Source organism: Tenrec ecaudatus, chromosome 5 (genome assembly GCF_050624435.1).
Source record: "Tenrec ecaudatus isolate mTenEca1 chromosome 5, mTenEca1.hap1, whole genome shotgun sequence".
NCBI classification, from domain to species: Eukaryota; Metazoa; Chordata; class Mammalia; order Afrosoricida; family Tenrecidae; genus Tenrec; species Tenrec ecaudatus.
The window spans coordinates 3,830,865-3,850,530 of NC_134534.1; the positions used below are offsets into that span (position 1 = coordinate 3,830,865).

At 54.2% G+C, this 19,666-nt stretch overlaps 1 protein-coding gene across 1 annotated transcript in view; it reads left to right on the forward strand.

Annotated features, from left to right (window-relative positions):
• COL22A1 (collagen type XXII alpha 1 chain) overlaps nt 1-18,099 on the forward strand; it is a 200,348-nt gene extending 182,249 nt beyond the window's left edge. Inside the window, exons 55-63 of the mRNA XM_075550530.1 lie at nt 1,841-1,894; nt 3,288-3,359; nt 5,669-5,704; nt 11,150-11,194; nt 14,454-14,633; nt 15,917-15,983; nt 16,284-16,466; nt 17,610-17,687; nt 17,912-18,099. Coding sequence (XP_075406645.1) covers nt 1,841-1,894; nt 3,288-3,359; nt 5,669-5,704; nt 11,150-11,194; nt 14,454-14,633; nt 15,917-15,983; nt 16,284-16,466; nt 17,610-17,687; nt 17,912-18,099 — 903 coding nt within the window. The remainder of the gene's footprint in view (nt 1-1,840; nt 1,895-3,287; nt 3,360-5,668; nt 5,705-11,149; nt 11,195-14,453; nt 14,634-15,916; nt 15,984-16,283; nt 16,467-17,609; nt 17,688-17,911) is intronic.
• The last annotated feature ends 1,567 nt before the right edge of the window (nt 18,100-19,666 follow it).

The following is a 19,666-nucleotide window of genomic DNA, read 5'->3' on the forward strand; positions in this document are numbered from 1 at the left end:
AGGGATAGAGATTTTTTACTCCCATAGAATCATAGTCTCGGAAACCCTCAGGGCCTTTTCCTCTCTGTCCAGCAGAGCTGCTATGAGTCCAGATTGCCCAATGGCCATGCGTGTGTGTGTGTGTGTGTGTGTGTGTGTGTGTTTAATAAAGTAACGATGACACCAGGGGAGTTCACATGCCTTAGAACCACTGACCCCAGGAGAGCCAAAGGTGCCAATTGCCCAGAGATAAAGCTTGGGAGACCAGGAGGGTCAGTGCAGGGAGGAAGTGGGAAGACGGTCCCCGTGTGGGAATTGCAACCAAGGTCATGAGACCAGGCACATCTTTTGCTGCCTCTTGTTGAATCGCTCCATGGAAAGCAGATCCCCTCTGCCAACCTTCACCCCGGCCGCGGTGAAGAGTGGGAAGAAAGCACGGGAGTATCCTCTGCACCCACAAGCTGCCAAGGACCAGCCATGGTCTTATGGCCATACACTGTTGACCCACTGAGGGACCTCCGGGTGGCCCCCTTGGCAGAGGAGAACAGGTGGCTCAGAGACTTCAAGAGACGTGCCCAAAATGTCACATCTCATGCTAGGCAGAGTAGGGTGGTCCCCAACCATCTGGTCCAAGCAGTCGCAGGTCCTGCGAGGGCCCAGGGCTTCAAAGGGCAGTCGGGAAGCCCAGATTTGGGGTGGGCATTCTGTGGCTTCCACTCCTGAGCTGCAGAGACAGACCACCTGAGATTGAGGGGGATGAGGAGGTCCTTCCCCATAGGCCTCAGGGACATGCAGGCCAGGTGGCTGCAAGCCCACCTGCTGTGCACCTCCTCCTGGCTGCCCCTCCCCTGTCTTGGCCCTTCTCCTCCCAGCAGACGGAAAAGCCCAGAGGGGAAGGAAGAGAGATATAATTACCACAGGGATGAGCCAAGGCATGTATTTTGGGGAGGAACACATATGGGAGGGTGGGTGGAGCGAGCAGGGTGCAGGAAGGAGGCAGCCACACAGCCCTGCAGGGAGGGATGGGACAGGATGGCCCCCAGATCTGGGCGATGGCGGCAGGAGGCCATGCTCAGCTCCAGAGCATCCCCTTTGCACCAGTTCTATGTCTCAGTTTCCTCACTGTGCTTCCTCTACAAGGTTCCTGAGAAGGTCAACTAAGCTGGTAGACACAAGGGTGAAGGAGGTGGGACTCTCCACCTGCCAGGTCAGAGAGCCAGCAGTGTGGGCTTGGTGGTCCTTGTGTTTCTCCTCTCTCTCTCTCTCTCTCTCTCTCTCTCTCTCTCTCTCTCTCTCTCTCTCTCTCTCCCACTTTCTCCCATTCACTCATTCTCTCATTGACTCACTCACTGACTCACTCGATCACATTCCCTCCCTCCCTCTCTCATTCTCTCATTCATTCACTCATTCCTCAGCCCATCTTGCCGAAGGTCTGCCTCATTTACTCTGACTCTGTGTTTGACCAAGCATGATGTCTGTCTCCAGGGGCTGCTCCCTCTTGATGAGACGTCCAAAGTATAGGAGACAAAGCTCATCATCCTCCCTTTGGAGGAGCATCCCTCTGTCCTTCTTCCAGGACAGATTTGCCCCTTCTTGTCAGTGTGTGGCATGACAGAAGGAGACGTGGTCCAGCCTTGCACCATCTTCATGATGGTGGGTGTGCTCGAGCCCTTTGTACAAGCTGAGCAGCATCCTCAGAGCGATAAAGCGTTTTCCCGAGAGTCACAGTGGTTTGGGGAACAGAATCTAGGTGTGAAGTCAAGTCCACCAAACCCCGCTAATCTCTTTCTTCCACCAGCCTGCTCTGAGATGCCCTTGCGGGGCATCTTGGAGGAATGACCAGCTCTGTTTTGTCCACCAGGGGAAGAGTGGATCACCTGGATCCCCGGGAGACCCCGGCCCTCCAGGAAGCCCAGTGAGTACCTTCTGATTGCTGAAGGATGATGCCAGGGGCCAGCTTTGAAAGGAGAATGTGGCTCCCGTGGGTAATCATCCACTTTCTACCCCCCCTATACCCCCAAGAAAAAAACTATCACTGGGGAGATTTGGGCTTTGAATGATCGAAACAGGATGAAGACATGTAAGATACACAGGATTGTACACTCAGCTTCCTGTTGTCTATAACTGTAAGCATCCAAGAGACAAAACTGATAAGAACTACAAGACTTAAAGGAATAAGGTTGCATAAAGAGTCAAGTTGACCAGCTCTTACCTGTCATAGGACAGGTGAGTGTGCACCATGGGCAGGCAGGTAGAAAATTTTTGGCCTAAGACATCTGGAGGCAGAGGTGGGAACAGAAGAATCGACAGGTCTAGAAAGCAGGTGACTTGAATGATCCACAGCGTGCAGACCCTGGTAGAGGCATCTGCAGCTTGGGGTTTAGGCTTGGGAGATGGGAGCTATGGTGGGAAAGATGATCCTTGGGTGGGCTGTCTGGATAAGGTTGAGTCTGCCCACTTGTCTCTCGCGAGGCAAGCCTTCCTGAAGGCTTGTCTATGGGAAGGGGTAAGCCCTTAACAAAGACCCACCTTCATGGGCTGGTGAGTCCAGAGACAATTGTGTGAAGCAAGGGTGCCCACTGTCCTGGCCAGCTCACTGCCAGCACTAAGGAGACGAGGGAAACCAGCTCATCCTGGTTTCTGAGAACTTCTCGGGATTAGCCCTCGAAGCTCTTTATTCCAGTGTGCGAGCCAGTCCTGGGCCCACCAGGCCAGCCGGCCAGCCTAGTGGAGCTGCAAGTCCTTTGGTGCCAGGAGCAGCAGAGCGAAAGGAATTTGAATTCTTTACCTGCCCCAGCAGCTGGGGTGCGGCGTGTTGCTCACAGAGAGGCAGGGCAGATGTGATGGGATCAGAATGGGTTGCTGGAGACACTCCTTGCAGAGGTAACCCTAGAAGAGCCCACACAACTTTGGGCGGCTTTCCCAAAGGCTGAAGCAGAGAGATTCCCAAAATGTCTGGTTCTCCTCCAAGAAGGATCCTGCCCCACCATGAGCGTGGGCAGCTTCTTGGAAGCTGCATGGTGTCTCATCAGAGGAGACTCAGGCGCATGGCCGGGGGTTTCCCTGACTCCTGGGTTTGTCTCTTTGCACGGAAAGGCTGTTCACCATGCTGGGGACCTACTCCCTGTGCCTCCCCATTTCTGACAGCACTGTTGGGATTCCGTTCACCTTGTCTCCAGGCTCCGAGTCTCTCAGGAAAGCGTGAGGATGCTGCTTACAGCCCTGAGTGCAGAGGCATCTTGAGGTTTCTGAGTCTACTGGTCTTGGCCCTTCACCTTGCACAGTTCATCCCCGTGTTCTCTTCGCAGGGTCAGAAAGGAAGCAAAGGAGAAAACGGCAGCCCCGGGCTTCCTGGCTTCCAGGGTCCTCGTGGGCCTCCGGTAAGCAGGAGTCCCCAAAGAGGTAGAAACACATGACTCCAGGTGTCAGTTCACATTCAGTACATCTCCTACTCCCTCTGAAGTTCTTCAGTCATGTGATTGTTTCTGTTAGCTACTCTTTTTTTCTTTTTTTACATTTTATTATGGACTCATACAACTCTTATCACAATCCATACATAAACATACATCAATTGTATAACTGTTAGCTACTCTTGAGTGGGCCCTCAAGTCATCAAGACTGCATACCTAGTCTTGGTGTTTTTGGCAATAGATCTCCAGGCATTTCTTCCTAGTCTCTCTTAGTTGGAGAGCTTTGCTGACACCTGTTCTGCACCATGATACACAGCCATGGCAGATGGGTGATGGGTAAGTATGAGGTGTGTGGGCCAGGAGCTGGCCCATGGAAGGCAAGAATTCTACCACTTTACTCAGCTCATCTGCTCAGGCCCTTGTGGCCTGCTCAGAGCTCCCCTGGGGTCTGTGGATGACAGAGCACCTTCGTTAAAGCCTGAGGTCAGAGGTGATCTCTAGGGGAATTCTCAGCCCTTAGAAAGCCTCCTTGCCTTTGTGTGCTCCCTCCTCATTATTCCCATGGGTGTCACAGCACCCACTTCTGAGGATGAAGTGAGATGACTCATTTAAAAAAGATCAGGAAAGTCATGTGGAGCCGCTGGAGCGCCCAGTCGATATGAGCTCTCTCTGGAACAGCTGTGGTGGGTTCATGGCCATGGTGAGGATCCCAGAGCTTGACAGGGTTGGACTTCAGGGACAGAAGGCATTAGTTTTTATAGCTAAATACCAAGAGGAGCTTCAGGGTGGTCATGACTGGGGTGGTCGTGACTGGGTAGTTTCTGGGAAGTTGTTCAGAGCCACCCAGTCAGTAATCACCCAAGTAGAATGCAGTGACAAACCACCTGGTCCTGCCCTGGCCTCACAATCATTGGTGCAGCCACTGTGTCCATGTGGGCAGAGGTCCCCTATAGGATCACCCTGACATGCTGAAGGTTTCAACTCTTCTCCAAGTGAGGTCACGGGTATCTATGTTCTTTGGCAAGCTATAGCCCACAGCTCGGACTGCCATCTCGGGAAGCAGGGCTGTCCAAAGTTTGCGAGAGATTCTGTCCATCTCTCCTGTACTTTAATCCTGACCCCTGCACATCACCCTCCGGTCAGATCGGCTCATTCTGCATGGCAATTCCTCATTCACCCTTTCTACCCTAGGATGGCAGTGCCCGCTTCTTATTAGTTTTACTGTGGTGAAAGTAAGCACCAGAGAACATTTCCCAAGCCCACAACTTCTACACGTCTCATTCAGTGACCTGGACTACATTCCTCACCGGCCACCTTATCTTTATTTTACTAACAAATTGTCTCCTAACAAAAACACCCCCTTTTCTCCCTAATAATCTTTGGCCCCTGTGCTTGTTATTCTACTCATTGACTTCGCCTTGAGGTTACTCGCTCACCATTGAAGATCAAGGTCTCCTTCTCCATCCCCTTATTAATAAGCCTCTGGACACCGTTGAGTGTCCAGGTCTACACTCTTCCATATGCATTGGAACAGCCCATCCTCAAATCGCATAGAGTGGTCAGTGGCCAAGCCCTTACTATGTGGACACGACTGGTCTGAATCCTTTACAATGCTTACTCATTGAATGGGAAGCAGGGCCCGATGGTCTCCTTCCAAAGAGCCACAGTGGACAGACACCCTAAGGATCAACACAGTATTCTCTAATGTCAATCACAGGGACAGTGAGGACCAGGCCGCATTTTGGCCCATGTGACGATGTGTAGAGGGCTGAGTCAGTGGCGGATAAGTACCTCAACAACATGTTTAAATTTCATGGAAATCCTCGGAGGACAACTACTATTCCTATTTTGTAGGGTGGGAGTGGAGGCACATCAAGTCAAGGAGGCCGGCTGAGTCATAGGAACAAGAAGTGATGGAACCAGGGCTTGACCAGTCCGACTTTAAAGCCGAACACTTCTTCACACCATGAATTCCTCACCTTCACACTTCGTTAAAACATCCCTGCCTCCATCATGTGGCTGGAGTGGTAGACCAGAGTTTCTCCCAGTGGAGTCCCCTGCAATCCACAGACAAGGAGTGTTCAAACCTAGAGGCCCCCCTTCCCACCTTTCCCCTGCAAAGGCTGTCCGGGCAACCTTGCTTGGGATGCCCTTGGCCAACTGAGCCACTGACCACTGTCTTGATGCAAACGAGTCAAGTGCAAGGCTGTTTTGGAGACAGTCCTGTAACTCGCAACCTGCTGCTGCTGCAACCGACTGATGCGCTTTTCTGTTTCCAGGGAGAACCAGGAGAGAAAGGAGTCCCAGGCAAAGAGGCAAGTATGGCTGACCCACCCCCAGGCCAAGGCGGGGGGGGGGTGCTGTGAGTAGGGGCGGCGTAGCCTCACGGCACCCTGTGCTCAGAAGCCTCTCACTTGCTTTAATTCTCTACTGTGCCCCCTTCCAAATCCTCTAGGGTGGTTGAACAGGGGACCCACATCTTAATTTCTCTGAGTCCTGCAGATTACGTATCAGATCGGGCCACCACCTTGACCCATGGCGTATCTACCTGCATCCAGTCCATCCACAAGTCATGTCAACTTACTCCAAGATCCCTCCCAGTCCTCTCCATTTCTCTGTGTCTAGGATGCTCATCCAGGAGCTCTGGTGGCATAAGGGTTACACATAGGTCTGCTAATAGCAAGGTCAACAGTTTGAACCTACCATCCTCTTCTTGGGGGAAAGATGAGGCCTTCTACTCCAGTGAAGAGTTACAGTCTCAGAAACCCTAATTCTGGCCTATGGGGTCACTATGATTTGGACTGAAATTGATGGCAGTGAGTGGATTTGGGGGTTTTATTTCCTTTTGAGGATGCTAATTCAGCCTGTCACCATCTGCGCTGATCCTGAGCCTTCAGAATAGTCCCTTGCTCCCCACCTTGTCTTCTGTGGCCTTTCTGTACCCCAAATCATGAGAGGCCTTGGGGATCCCCTTTCATTCTTCATGTGACCCGGGCTGCACAGGCCCCTGTTCACTCTCCCCTGTGTATTCACACAGCTGTGTAGTCCTTGCGCATTCTTTCCCAAGAGGGCTTCCACCTGCACCTTGCCCGCTCTGCACAATGCCCCATGGCTGTGAGTTCTACAGCATCTGGTGAATCCCTCCCTGAACCTGCACATTCTTTCTTGCATGAAGGAGACTCATTTCCACTCTAGGCATTTTCTTAAACAGGGCTGGGGCCATTCTTGAGCCCAGATGAAATGTGCCCTGCCTGGGAAATGTTGCGCATGGATCCAGCCTAGTGGTGGCCTCAATGAGCAGAGCCCTGCCCATGGATCGAGGGCGGCTCCCTCCTGCTCACAGGGCAGACTGCTTCCTACAGCTCTTGACTCCGTCTCTGCACTCCATGGACTGAGGTAGGAGTGGAAACAACACAGCCCCCATGCGTAAGGGCTGAGTTGGCCCCAGTGGAGCCGTGGTTACGTTCCGGCTGCTAACCCTGGAGAACCATGTGGCCGTCTGCTTCTGCAGATCCGTCAGCCTTGGACACCCTGCGGAGTAGTTCGCGTCTGCTCTATGGGGTCTCCATGAGTTGGAATTTTGTTGAAGTCAATGGTTTTATGGGTCCTTGTGGGCGTACTGGGCTGCTACCTGCTCTCTCTCGGTCTCTCTCTCACTCTCCACCACCTACAGGAGTCAGTCCCAACTCTAAGACACTGCAGCGTGTTCCCAGATCGAGCCCACCCTCTGTTTCTGGTGTGAGCTCTTGTTCCCATCGCTCTCCCCTGTCTCCAAGGCTTGGCCTCACTCTCGCCACCCCGATGCCTCCCCCTTCTTCCTGTTGGGTTCCATCTGCCCTTGTAGCTTCTGCGCTCCCACACAGAATCAGCCTCTTCCTCCCAAAGCCCCTGGAGCCCCTTTCTGCATTTCAGTGCCTCTTGTACGGGGTCACATCTACCCGCATCAGCCTCCTTGCCATGCTGTGGGGCTATTCCTGAAGAACCAGAGCCGTCCGTCTCTCAGCCTTCTCTTCTGCGGAGCTCTCGGCTCCTCATTTTCTTTTTTTTTTTTATTTTAACAATTTATTGGGGCTGATACAATTCTTTTCACAGTTCATACATATACATACATCAATTGTATAAAGCACATCTGTACAGTCTTTGCCCTAATCATTTTTTTTCTCTTTTCTTCTTTTACATTTTATTAGGGACTCATACAACTCTTACCACAATCCATACATATACATACATCAATTGTATAAAGCACATCCATACATTCCCTGCTCCAATCATTCTCAAGGCATTTGCTCTCCACTTAAGCCCCTTGCATCAGGTCCTCTTTTTTCCCCCATCCCTCCCCATTCCCCCCTCCCTCATATGCCCTTGGTAATTTATACATTGTTATTTTTATTTTGTCATATCTTGCCCTATCCGGAGTCTCCCTTCCCCCCTTCTCTGCTGTCCCTCTCCCAGGGAAGAGGTCACATGTGGATCCTTGTAATCAGTTCCCCCTTTCCAACCCACTCACCCTCCACTCTCCCAGCATCGTCCCTCACACCCTTGGTCCTGAAGGTATCATCCACCCTGGATTCCCTGTACCTCCAACCCTCATATGTACCAGTGTACAGCCTCTGTCCTATCCAGCCCTGCAAGGTAGAATTCGGATCATGGTAGTTGGGGGGAGGAAGCATCCAGGATCTGGGGGAAAGCTGTGTTCTTCATCGATACTACCTCACACCCTAATTAACCCATCTATGAGGGAATCTCCATTGGCCGACACTTGGGCCTTGGGTCTCCACTCTGCACTTCCCCCTTCATTTGATATGATATATATACATATATACACATACATATATACATATACACATATATACACATACATACACACACTTATATCTTTTTTTTTGCATGATGCCTTATACCTGGTCCCTTGGGCACCTCGTGATCGCACTGGCCGGTGTGCTTCTTCCATGTGGGCTTATTTGCTTCTGAGCTAGATGGCCGCTTGTTCACCTTCAAGCCTTTAAGACCCCAGACACTATCTCTTTTGATAGCCGGGCACCATCAGCTTTCTTCACCACATTTGCTTATGCACCCATTTGTCTTCAGCGATCCTATCATGGAGGTGTGCAGTCAATGATATGATTTTTTGTTCTTTGATGCCTGGTAACTGATCCCTTTGGGACCACTCGATCACACAGGCTGGTGTGTTCTTCCATGTGGACTTTGTTGCTTCTGAGCTAGATGGCCGCTTGTTTATCTTCAAGCCTTTAAGACCCCAGTCACTATCTCTTTTGATAGCCGGGCACCATCAGCTTTCTTCACCACATTTACTTGTTCACCCACTTTGGCTCCAGCCGTTGTGTCGGGAGAGTGAGCATCGTAGAGTTCCAATTTAATAAAAGAAGGTATTCATGCATTGAGGGAGTGTTTGAGTAGAGGCCCAAGGTCCTTCTGCCACCTTAATACTTGACCTATAAATATAGACACATAGATCTATTTCCCCATCCTCCTATATATATTTGCATATACATGTCTTTGTCTAGACCTCCATGAATGCCCTTTGACTCCTAGCTCTTTCCTCCATCTCCCTTGACTTTCCTTCTGCCCTACTACCATGCTTCATCGCCACCTGGGCTAGAGTATACCTCTTCTCTAAGCAACCTTACCCTTGATCATTTCCCACCAGGCCTGCCACTCCCCCTTCTCTACCATTTGGGGTCCCATGTTTTTCCCTTGTCCCTGGGTTTGTTAACACAACTTCCTTACCCCCCCCCCTACCCCCCACCCCAAGTCCCCCCGGAACTGTCGGTCCCGTTGTTTTTCCTCCAGATAGTTCATCAAGCCTGTCCTATTCAGACAGACCTGTGGAGTCACTAACATGCACGAAAACTAGACAGAGGAAAACAAAGCAACAGTATACAACCAGACAACAAAACAACAAAAACAAACCACTGACAAAGAACAGAACAAAACAGTTCACAAGAGAAAAGCTTGTAGTTAGTTCAGGGATCGTTTGCTGTCGGCTCCTCATTTTCATGGGTGGAGATGATGGGGTCACAGTGACTGATTTAGCCTCATCACAGACCTACTCAGAGTAGATGCTTCTGAATGTCTTCCCTGGAATCAACTCAGACTCCCCAGGGCAAGGGATGGGACACGAGCCACATGTCCTAGCTTGTGTCCCAAATGCCAAGGCCATCGCCTGCTGTTTACCTACCTCCTACTCTTCTCATGCTGCTCTCAGAGTCACACCACACAAGGGCGGCTTTAACAAGCACACAGGTGCTCTCTCAGAAGGCTGACCCCTGCGTGGGGCAGCGACTCTAGATGGCGACCTTGCTCTGTTGGCTCGCCATCAAGGCTGAAGGTCCTTGTTTCAGGTCTGTGGCCTTGGAGTCCTTGGAGAGCTCCGGGAGTCCTGCATCGAGCTTCCCTGAGTCTATGAGGTTCCCAGTACTGAGACTTTGTTCCTGGCTCTTCTTTCTTGGTGCTAGTAGGTCCCCGTGCCCTTCTTATTTCTCTGATTCGATATGTTGTGGGACATACCCCAGGGAAGATCCCTTTACATCAGCTCAGGTTTGTGATGGGATCAAGGGTGGAGTGTCCCCCACTTAAACCTCATATTGTTTTATTACATCCTATCACAGCCCCCATCATGTATTGGGTAGCATATTGGGCTGTTGACCACAAGGTTTTCAGTTTGAAATCACCAGCTGCTCCATGGGGGAAAGAGGAGGCTTTTTTACCCCCCCTAAAAAGTTCAGTCTGGGAAATCCCCAGAGGCTCAACCCACTGTTGAGTCAGCATTGATTGGATGACAGCTGTTTTTTGTTGGTATGTTTAATCAAACCATGGGGGATAATTACATCATCATCGAATCACTGAGAATCAAACCAAACCACTGAGCATCATGGCCCAGCCAAGGTGACACATCTCGGGGAGGGGGTGGGGGGGAAGGCACAGAGGTTGACTCCCTGGCAGCCGGTGAGGACAGAGTGGGGCTGTACAGGAAGCTTGATGTTCAGCGGGGAACTCATCATGACCCCTGATTTGTGGACCTTGCCTGTCTAGGGGTGGACACAGGGAGGTGGCAAACAAACACATGCCTGCCTGTCACCACATCTGGGCAGGTCAGCCAGTGTGATGAGCCCTGTATGTGAGGACAGGACCCTGGCCAGAGAGTAGGGGACGGGGGACAAGAACAGCAAAGGGATGAAGAGACAGCCCTGGGGAGGAGTCGCAAAGGCATCCTCAGCAGAGAGAAGGTGGTGAATGTATACATTCAGTGACTGCCCTCCAGGAGGGCTCTGGAACCAGTGACACTGAAGAGGACCTGTCCCCAATAGCTGGGAGGCCAGGAATGACATCCAAGAAGAATCGGGCGGGAGCTGGGTGTCTGGGACAGGGGACCAGAACGGCTTCCTGGTGGGGAGGGCGCAGGCAGAGGGACAGGGGCAGCAGCCTTCATTTGCCGGGTTCCGCTGGGGCATATTTGCCCAGGTACAGGGCAGTGAGGGCTGGGAAAGGCCTGCTTGCGCAGGGCCACCTGGGAACTCTGGGAGTTACTGGGAGATGGCTGTGTGAGGGCAAAGCCAGTGCCCTGGCCATGGGGCCTGGGAGGGGCAGCAGTCACAGAATGGGAGGAACGTGGATATGGATGAGCACCCAAAGGTGCTCTGGTAGGACCTTCCCCGCCAGCCCAGGAGACTGTGTAGAAGGACCAGAGTCCTGCCCATATGTCCAGCGAATGACCGCCCTCCCCTTGGATGTTCCTGCAGGGTGTCGCCGGGAAGCCAGGAGAGCCTGGGTCCAAGGGAGAAAGGGTAAGTGGGGAAGGGGCCTCACCCTGGGCTGGGGCAGTGAGATTGGGGTCAGCCCATGGTGGATGGTAGACCACCTGACTTCTCTAGCACTTTCCCCCAGCCCACTAAGGGGGTCCATCTCCTCCCCTGTTCCTGTGCCTTTTTCCTCTCTTTGTGTTGTTACTTTGAGGCATGAAGTCAAAGGTGAGAGGGCCTGGACAGTGACAGAGACCCCCTCCCCCCTACTTCCCCGTGACAAAGCAGCCACGGCTCTGAGCCCCCCAAGTGCCAGTTGGTTAGAAGCCAGCTTTGTTGTAGGGGTGACACGGGAACAGCATTTTCCAGAACGAGACTGCAGCGGAACGAGGCGCTACACTTGGAAAGGCTTTCTTTACATTTCTCCAAAGACAACCGGGGGGAGGGGGGCGGCTTGCAGCAGAATCTGAAGAGGAGGGTGCTCTCACATTCTGATGGCTGCTGCTAGCCTGGGATGGGCAGGCAGCCCCTGTGCCCACCAACCTTCACGCTGCCCGGCTGTATCAATGCCACAGGGCAGTCACACCTCTGGCACCCATCCCCAGCTCGTCTGTCCTCCTGGGTCCTGCACAGGCTCTTGAAGGATGGACTGTGAGGAGCTGGAGGCGTGTCCTGCAGGCAGAGAAGAGGGAGAGAAAGTGGCACTCCCTTCTGCCCCTCCCTCTCGTCTCTCCCCCCCCCCCCGCCCTCCTCCTCCTCTGTTGTCTGTCTCCTCCACTATGACTCTGCTTCTTTTGGGGGTGATGGTTTGAGGACCGTGGTGGATCTGCTCACTGCGAGCTCAGTCGTGTGAAATCGCTGCCTGCTCTAAGGGAGCACAGGGGGCTTTCCTGTCCAGCAAAGAGCAGCATCTGGGAAGCCCACAGGCCTTGCGTGGGTCTGCGCCCATTCCATGGCAGCCCTTGGTTTGGGCGCTGTGGGTGGGGTCGCGATGTGTGGGAACCGAGTCAACGGCAGGGAGTTGGAGTTTTTTGAGTGTGAAGGTTTACAGAGCAGATCGTCCGTGTGACAGAACTCGCACACATTTGGAGCCCTGGTGGCAGAGGGGTTATGTGTTGGGCTGCTAACTGCCCGGTCTTCGGTTCAAATCCACTTGCCGCATCTGCAGAGTGCCACCTCAGAAACCCACAGGGGCAGTTCCACCCTGTCCCGTAGGCTCTTGTGAGTCTCCTGGACTCCAGGACAGTGAGTTTGTGTAGGCATGTGTTCTGTGTCCTTGATGTCCCCCATCCCCCCATGCTTCCTGCTTCCTCCCTGTGTTTCCTCTTTCCATTCCTCCTCCACTCCCAGGCCCTCTGGAAGCTTTGTCCTTGGGGAATCCTGCCTTTTGCCTTCCAATGGTGGATTGTTTGAAGGCACCAACCTTCCTAATGACTAGACCCTTTCATACAGTTCGTCATGTGGTGGTGACTCCCCCCCCAAACCATCAAATTATTTCTGTTGCTACTTCATCACTGTCGTTTTGTTAATATTAGGAATCGTCATGTAAATATCTGATAGGTTGTATTTTCATGGTTACAAATTGAACATAATTAAACATAATTAAACCATAGTGATTAATCACAAAACTATATGTAATTATATATTGTGAAATATTTATGTGTTTTTCCAATGGTCTTAGACAACACCCAAAGGGGTCGCGACCCACAGGTTGAGAGCCACTGTTCTAGGGGTCAGCTCTCCATGGTGTGAGGGGTCCCCTTATAGACCTGCCTGTGGTTTGGCTGAAAAGAGAGCTGTGGGGGTGAGTTTAGACCCACACTTGAAGAGGGGGGGTTAGAAGGACCCTTCATCTTGGGGGTCTTCTGTCCTGGATGTTGGCCCTGTGCTGTGGATCCAGGGCAGTGGGCACTTCGAGGTCCTCCATGTTCAAGGTCCAGCTGCTGTGAGAGCGCTTGCTGGCCAGTATGAGCTGTGGGCTTGGGGGCTTGGGCTCAGGTCACAAGGATGAACCCCTTTCCTGGTCCTCCATCCACATGCTGTCAGGGAAGCCCCACAAACAAGGGAAGCGCGGCTGGCACCTGCTTGCTTCCTAATATGCCCATGTTTCCCATGGAAACTTTAAAATAAAAAATCAAACATTTCCCCCACGTATCACACAATTGAATTGTTCAGTCATGCAATCATCACCTCAATCCATTCGAGAGGGTTTCCTACTCCTCCTCCCTGCTGCCCCCGCCCCCCTGTCCTGGCAGCTGCCTGGGCGATCACCAATCCAGTGCCGGTCTCTGTCCATCTCCCTCTCCTGAGTGTCGCACAACACCCAGACAGGAGGCGAACAGACGAACCAGAAGGAACCACAACAAGCACCGGACAACACATAGAAACACCCCAGTGAGAAAGAAAGTGGAAGAAATGAGAACACTTAACCAACTTTAAAATGGGTCCCAAGGGAGATCCGGTGATCGGGTGTTACAGTTCAGCCGAACTACACCTGCCGGGGACTGCGTGCCAGCGCTCTCAGGCAATGCGCATCCCTGGACTGTGGTCAGAGGGGATTCACCAGAGGCTCCATCCATGTGGGGTCCCTGCAAATAGATTTGGGGCTTCCACCGTCACCCACAGATGTCTGTAAGCCAAGTATTTGCAACTGAAGCTCCGATAGCCCCGTTCCCTCCTCCTCGTGTGTGGATGGCATTTCTGCCCATGTTTGCGCCACGTCAGAAATTGGCCGGCCTCGGTCTCACACAGCCCACAGCCCCTCCTGGCAGAAGCAACGCCTCCTTTCAAATGTGCAGTCCCTGCCAGACATCATCGTCGGCATGGTGAAACATGCGGGGCATAGATCCCTGTGGAGTCGTGAGGAAGCACCAGCCGGCCCGTGCTTGTCCTGCTCGCCGGGTCTGAGTCCCAGTTGGTATGTCCAGACCCCTCCTCCCCCTGCCGAGTGGTTTCATGGAAGCTGCTGGACCCCCATCCTTCGCGCTCCTGGGAGGAGGAGCTACAGAGGGCCTGGCTGTGGCAGGCACTACTGCCCCTCATAGGGGGCTCAGCTCTCAGCACCCAGCCCCTGAACTGGCCTTCTCCAGGGTTGAAGGCTGGGGAGTGGGGTGGGGGTCTTCAGCTTGGCCTCCCCCCTCACCCCGTTGGTCAGAGACAGCCAGGCCAGCAGGCGAGATGATGTGGCAGGCCCTTCCTGTCCGATTCACTGCTGCCAGCCAGGGTTCAGTTCTGCTGGGCACTTCAGGAGCAGAGGTCGCTGGGAGATCCTCCTGCCCTCTGAAACACTTCTCTCCTCCTCCAGGGAGACCCGGGAACCAAAGGGGACAAAGGTCCTCCCGGTGGAAAGGGCCAGCCTGGGGACCCTGGAATCCCAGGCCACAAAGGCCACACAGGCCTGATGGGTCCCCAGGGAGTACCAGGTGAGAACGGACCGGTAGGACCCCCGGGACCACCCGGCCAGCCAGGCTTCCCAGGACTGAGGGTAAGCATGTGGGCATGGCCTCTGAGGGTTCCCCTCGGCCCGAGGGGGTGGGGGCTAGTGACAGAATCCAGCCTACAGGTGCCTGGACCTGTGACCATGTTTAGTCTTCCCCTTGTCTGCAAAAGAGGGGGACAATGGGACCCTCTCCTGTCAGGAGTGTGCCTAGCCAGACCCAAACCCAGACCTGGATCCACACATGGGACACGGCTCCCTCCCAGAGCCACCCTGCAGGACAAGGATGAACTGTTCCACAGGCTTGACCCTTGATGGAAACAGGGGCAGCTGGTGGGTCTGAGCTCTGCTGACCTTTGGCTAGCCCTCGGGAACTTAACCACCACGCCACCAGGCCTCCTTAGTACATCTCACAACCCAAACCCAACCTGTCACCATGGAGTCATCCAGAGTCAAAGCAACTGTACAGGGTGGAGCAAAACTTCCCATATTCCTCCCACAGAGCAGCCGGCAGTTCAAACACAGGGGCTTCCAGTTAACAGGCAAGGGCTGAAGCACGGTGCCTGCACGGGGGCTCTTCCTCCTGAGGGACAGGGAGGGTCTCTTCCTCTGCACCTCCTTTCTCATGGCACGGCCATGGGGTGCAGGGGGCATCCCCCAGATCAAGAGCTGGTGTGTGTGTGGGGGCTGCTTGTTGTTTAAAACCTCCTTGGGTCTGAAAGGCAAGGGTTCCAGGTTCATAACCCAGGAAGAGGGTCTGCAGGTATTCAGCTTCAGAAAGACCACCTTCTCAGGGCGTGTGCTTTCTTGTTCATCCCTGGGGGGCTGGCCCCACGCCCGCAACCCTGTGAGCCCACCATGGGCTCAGACCCTGGTCATCCTGTTTTCACGGCTTGGGCTTTGAGAAGCAGACCTCCAGGCATTTCTTCCTAGCCCACCTTGGTCTGGAAACTCCCTGATCAGTTCCGTGTCATAGCCACCCAGGAGCCTCCGCTGACCGAAAGGAAGGTCCTTCTGGTGGGGCGGTGGCCAAGTGGGAAAGCACTCACTGGAGGTCGGGCTCCTGAGGAGGAAGACATGGCCGTCTGGTTCCATCAGGAGTCGAGCCTCTGGGAAGTTCTTCTCCGTCCTACAGGCTGGTGTGAGTGGGAGCCATGCTCCACATGCAGGTCGGGGCCTTGGTCTGGCGAGGCACACCTGCCTGTCCGGAGAGGGCCCGCTCTCTGCAGACAAGGGACGCAGCTGAGCAAGGAGAAGGGCGAGGTCAGGAGTCTCCCAAAGCAGGACCTGCTGGGATCAGTAAACCACCAACCCCCCCTTCCTGTTCCTAGGGGGAGGCTCCTTCTGTGGACACCCTGCGACGGCTGATTCAGGAAGAACTGGAGAAGCAGTTGGAAAGTGAGTCCCCCAAACCCACTGCCTCCGTGCCCATCCTGACCCACAAGGACACTTCATGGTGTTTTTCCAGTCTTTACCCTGAGCCAGCAGCCTCCTCTTTCTCCCGAGGAGTGGCTGGTGGATTTGAACCACTGACCTTGTGCTTGGCCGCCCAATGCCTCACTCAGAGCACTGTTGATGGGCTTTCCAGTATTGTTGGGTTATTATCTCCTGGGTTGAGAGCTGTGTGCTGGATGGCCTCTTGTCTTTTCTCCCTGCCCCTCCTTCCCAACACATAGCTCCCCTTCTTCTGCTCCACAGCCAAGCTGGCCTACCTCCTGGCCCAGATGCCCCCTGCGCACGTGAAGGCATCTCAAGGCAGACCCGGCCCCCCTGGGCCCCCTGGAAAAGATGGGCTTCCAGGCCGGGCAGGCCCCATGGGGGAGCCAGGCCGTCCGGGTCAGGGGGGCCTGGAAGGACCCTCTGGACCGCTGGGTCCCAAAGGTGAGCACAGCCCCTGGAGGAGGCACCCCTGGCTGTGTCCGTGGGGTCTGGGACTGCAGACCCTTCTGGATAAATCGTGCTTCTCTCCTGCCCGCAGCTGGCAACCACCTGGCTTTGGCATCCCATGGTTTGTTTGTTTTTTTTCATGTGCATAAGAGGTTTACAAACGACATTTTTGCAAAATTATGCTTCTGCTAGGGAGATGGAATCTAACCCCTTCCTCGTGCGCTGCCGCCCATCCCTCCCCATTTGTGCCCCTTCTCTCTCTGAAGTTCAAGTCTCCAAGTGCTAGCTCTGCTTACCATCTTCCCCTTTCGAGTTGCCCGAGCACCAAAATCCAAACCAAACTCAGTACCCATCCTGCCTCCTTGCCAACATTCAGGACAAAGCAACACTGCACCTGTGGTTTTCCCAGTCTTTTCAGGAGCACACAGCGTCTTCTTCTGCCTGAGGAGCAGCTACGGGTTTGAACTGCTAGCAGCCCAACACACAGTCCACTGCGCTGCCGGGCCCTGGGCCCACAGTGCAGACGCAATGCCCCAGTGGTGTCTTGGTCACAATGTTGGGCTACTCACCGGCAGGTAGATCGGCAGTTCAAAACCACCATTCGCCCCTCGGGAGAAAGACGAGGCTCTCTGCTCCTGTAAAGAGCTACAGTCTCAGAAACACACAGGGGGCAGTTCTGTTGGCCCTGTGGGGTCAGAATCAATGCAGTGCCGGTTTGTTTTGAGGTTCTGAGCCGTGGAAGTGACTTTGGAGGGGTGGCTGACAATGGCTGCCCACCCCCACCACCCAGGAGGTGACCGAGCTGGCTACGGGTCACCCTGGATATCAGCAGTCTGTCCTCCCCGCCTGGCTAGTGCACGGCAGTGCAGAGGGACGTGAAAGATAGTGGCTGGCGGGGCCCAAGCCATGCTCATCCCCTGCCACCGCCTTCTGAGGAGGAGGTACCAGGGTGCGGGTGGGGAGGCTTGAGCCCCTTATTCCATGGGCTCCAGCTGTCCCCCACCTTGATGAGTGTGTGTATAGAAGAGTGGCGTGCAGATGGCTCCAGGCTTGCATCTCCTTTGGGGGAAGGGGAGGGGTGCTCTCTCTGTCCCTACGAGGAAGCCACCACACCTAAGGTGCACTCTTCCTTGCCAGGTGAGCGAGGAGCCAAAGGTGACCCCGGTACGCCTGGAGTTGGCCTGCGGGGTGAGATGGGACCTCCTGGCATCCCAGGTAGGCTTGGATTGGCCTGGGGAGGGGGCCCTGCCACTTTCGGGGATGATTGGGAGGCATTGCCAGCTCCTGAACCACCGTGGATCCTGGGAGCCCCTGAAATGGACCCCTTGACAAACCGTGCGAGTGGCCCCAGACAAACTCAAGCCCAACAAAGTGCTTTGCCCAGGGAAGACTGGAACAGCTATTTTTGTTTGTCCCCCCACCCCTCCCTGCCCTTTCAGGTCAGCCTGGGGAGCCTGGCTATGGAAAGGACGGACACCCAGGGAATCCTGGCCCTCAAGGGGAGAAGGGCCCTGCAGGGCATCCCGGGCCCCCAGGCCCTCCCGGCCCCCCTGGCCAGTGTGACCCTACCCAGTGTGCCTACTTCGCCAGCCTGGCTGCCCGGCCAGGCAACGTGAAGGGTCCCTAGGAGACACTGGGGCGCTTCCCATCACAGCCTGCTCCGATTTCCTGAAACTTGAACTCAGAGCCCGGGGGAGGCAGAGTCTCTGAACCACGTGGGTTTTCTCTCTGGTCTCTTTCATCCTGGAGTTCGCTTTTATGGTACGGAAGATGCCAGGCACCCGAGGACGGATCGTGTTGTTGCTGGAGCTGCTGCCGCTTCGTGTGCTTGTGCTTTCTTGGTGAGATGCTTCCCGGAGACTTGGGACATGGCGTGTGGCCGTGGATGGTGGCCCTCCTCTCTCCTGGGAGCCCCAGGCAGAATTGTCGCCATCCCAGAGGTTTTTTTTAGCATTGCTAAGTGGACATTTAATAATAAGCCTCCCTGACTGTACCCAAGGGGCAACATGGCCCAAGCGCCCACTCCCGAAATCAGGGACTCAGGAATACGCAGATAGCACGCATTCCCGTCTGTCCGGTCAGTTTCCGGAGAGCAGTGGGCTGGGCGGTGAAGGAGGTTCTGGTGAGGAGCTTGACCAGCCCGGACTTGGGGAGATCTTTTGTGGGTCAGGACTCCTCTTTACTTGTCCATTTAGCTTCTTCACGGACACCCTGACAGTCAGCCAACCCCTGAGGTGATATCCTGAGCTCTTTTTCACCCCTTGTTCCGCGGGTTCCTCACTGGGGGGAGGGAATGGGCGCAACTACACACGGGGCCATTGTGCTCCGGCTCACTGTGCACCCGCCCGTTGGAAGTAAGCTCTTGGTGCTATGAAACACTGACCAGCCCTTTCTTTCTCCTCCAAAAGAAATGTGCAGAAGTTGAGCTGATGAGTCCCTAATCTTATCTGTGCCACATCTCCACTTCCCAGGGGAAGAAGAATGCCAGGGTGGGGAGAGAATTCCCACTCATGCAGGATGCTTCCCCAATGGCCAGTGCACATACACAGCCAGAAGGCCATTCGTGGGGACACTGAGCTGCCCCGGGTTCCCCAGCTTGCTGATGGAAGCTTTTTCTGCTGGTTGTCCATGGCCAGGTTGTCTCTTGTGCCATGGCCATAGGTGGGGGAGCTGTATTGGCAAAGCAGCCCTTGAGCGCCAACCTCACTTGTGAGCACTGACTAGCACACCTGCAGTCCCTCCTGGTTGGCTCTGATGTGTGCATGGTAAGTCAAGGTGCTTGGTGGCCCCTCCCTGGGTTCCCAGCCAGTGGGAGCTGGCCATAGTGCTTCCAGAGCTGGGAAACATGGAATCTCATTGCTGTGTGTTTATGGCATACCCCCACCAGCAGGTGCTCAATAAATCTGTTTCCTTCTCACTTCTTCTTGTGGACTCATTTCTCTCTCACCTCTACCTGGCTGTGGACCCCTCTGTCCAGCCCCATGATGACAGAGTAGGTGAGTGCATGAGTGAGTGAGCCAGCAAGTAAAGCCCAGCCAGTTCCAGGGTCGGAGATACATTATCATCCCTGTGCTCCAGCGGGAGTGCCGTTTCCATCCTGGAAGGTTCAGACTCACCTGTGCAGGATGGTTTGATGAAGCAGAGGGTCTTTGCAAATGAGGGAAACAGATGGGCCGACACAATAGAAACAATGA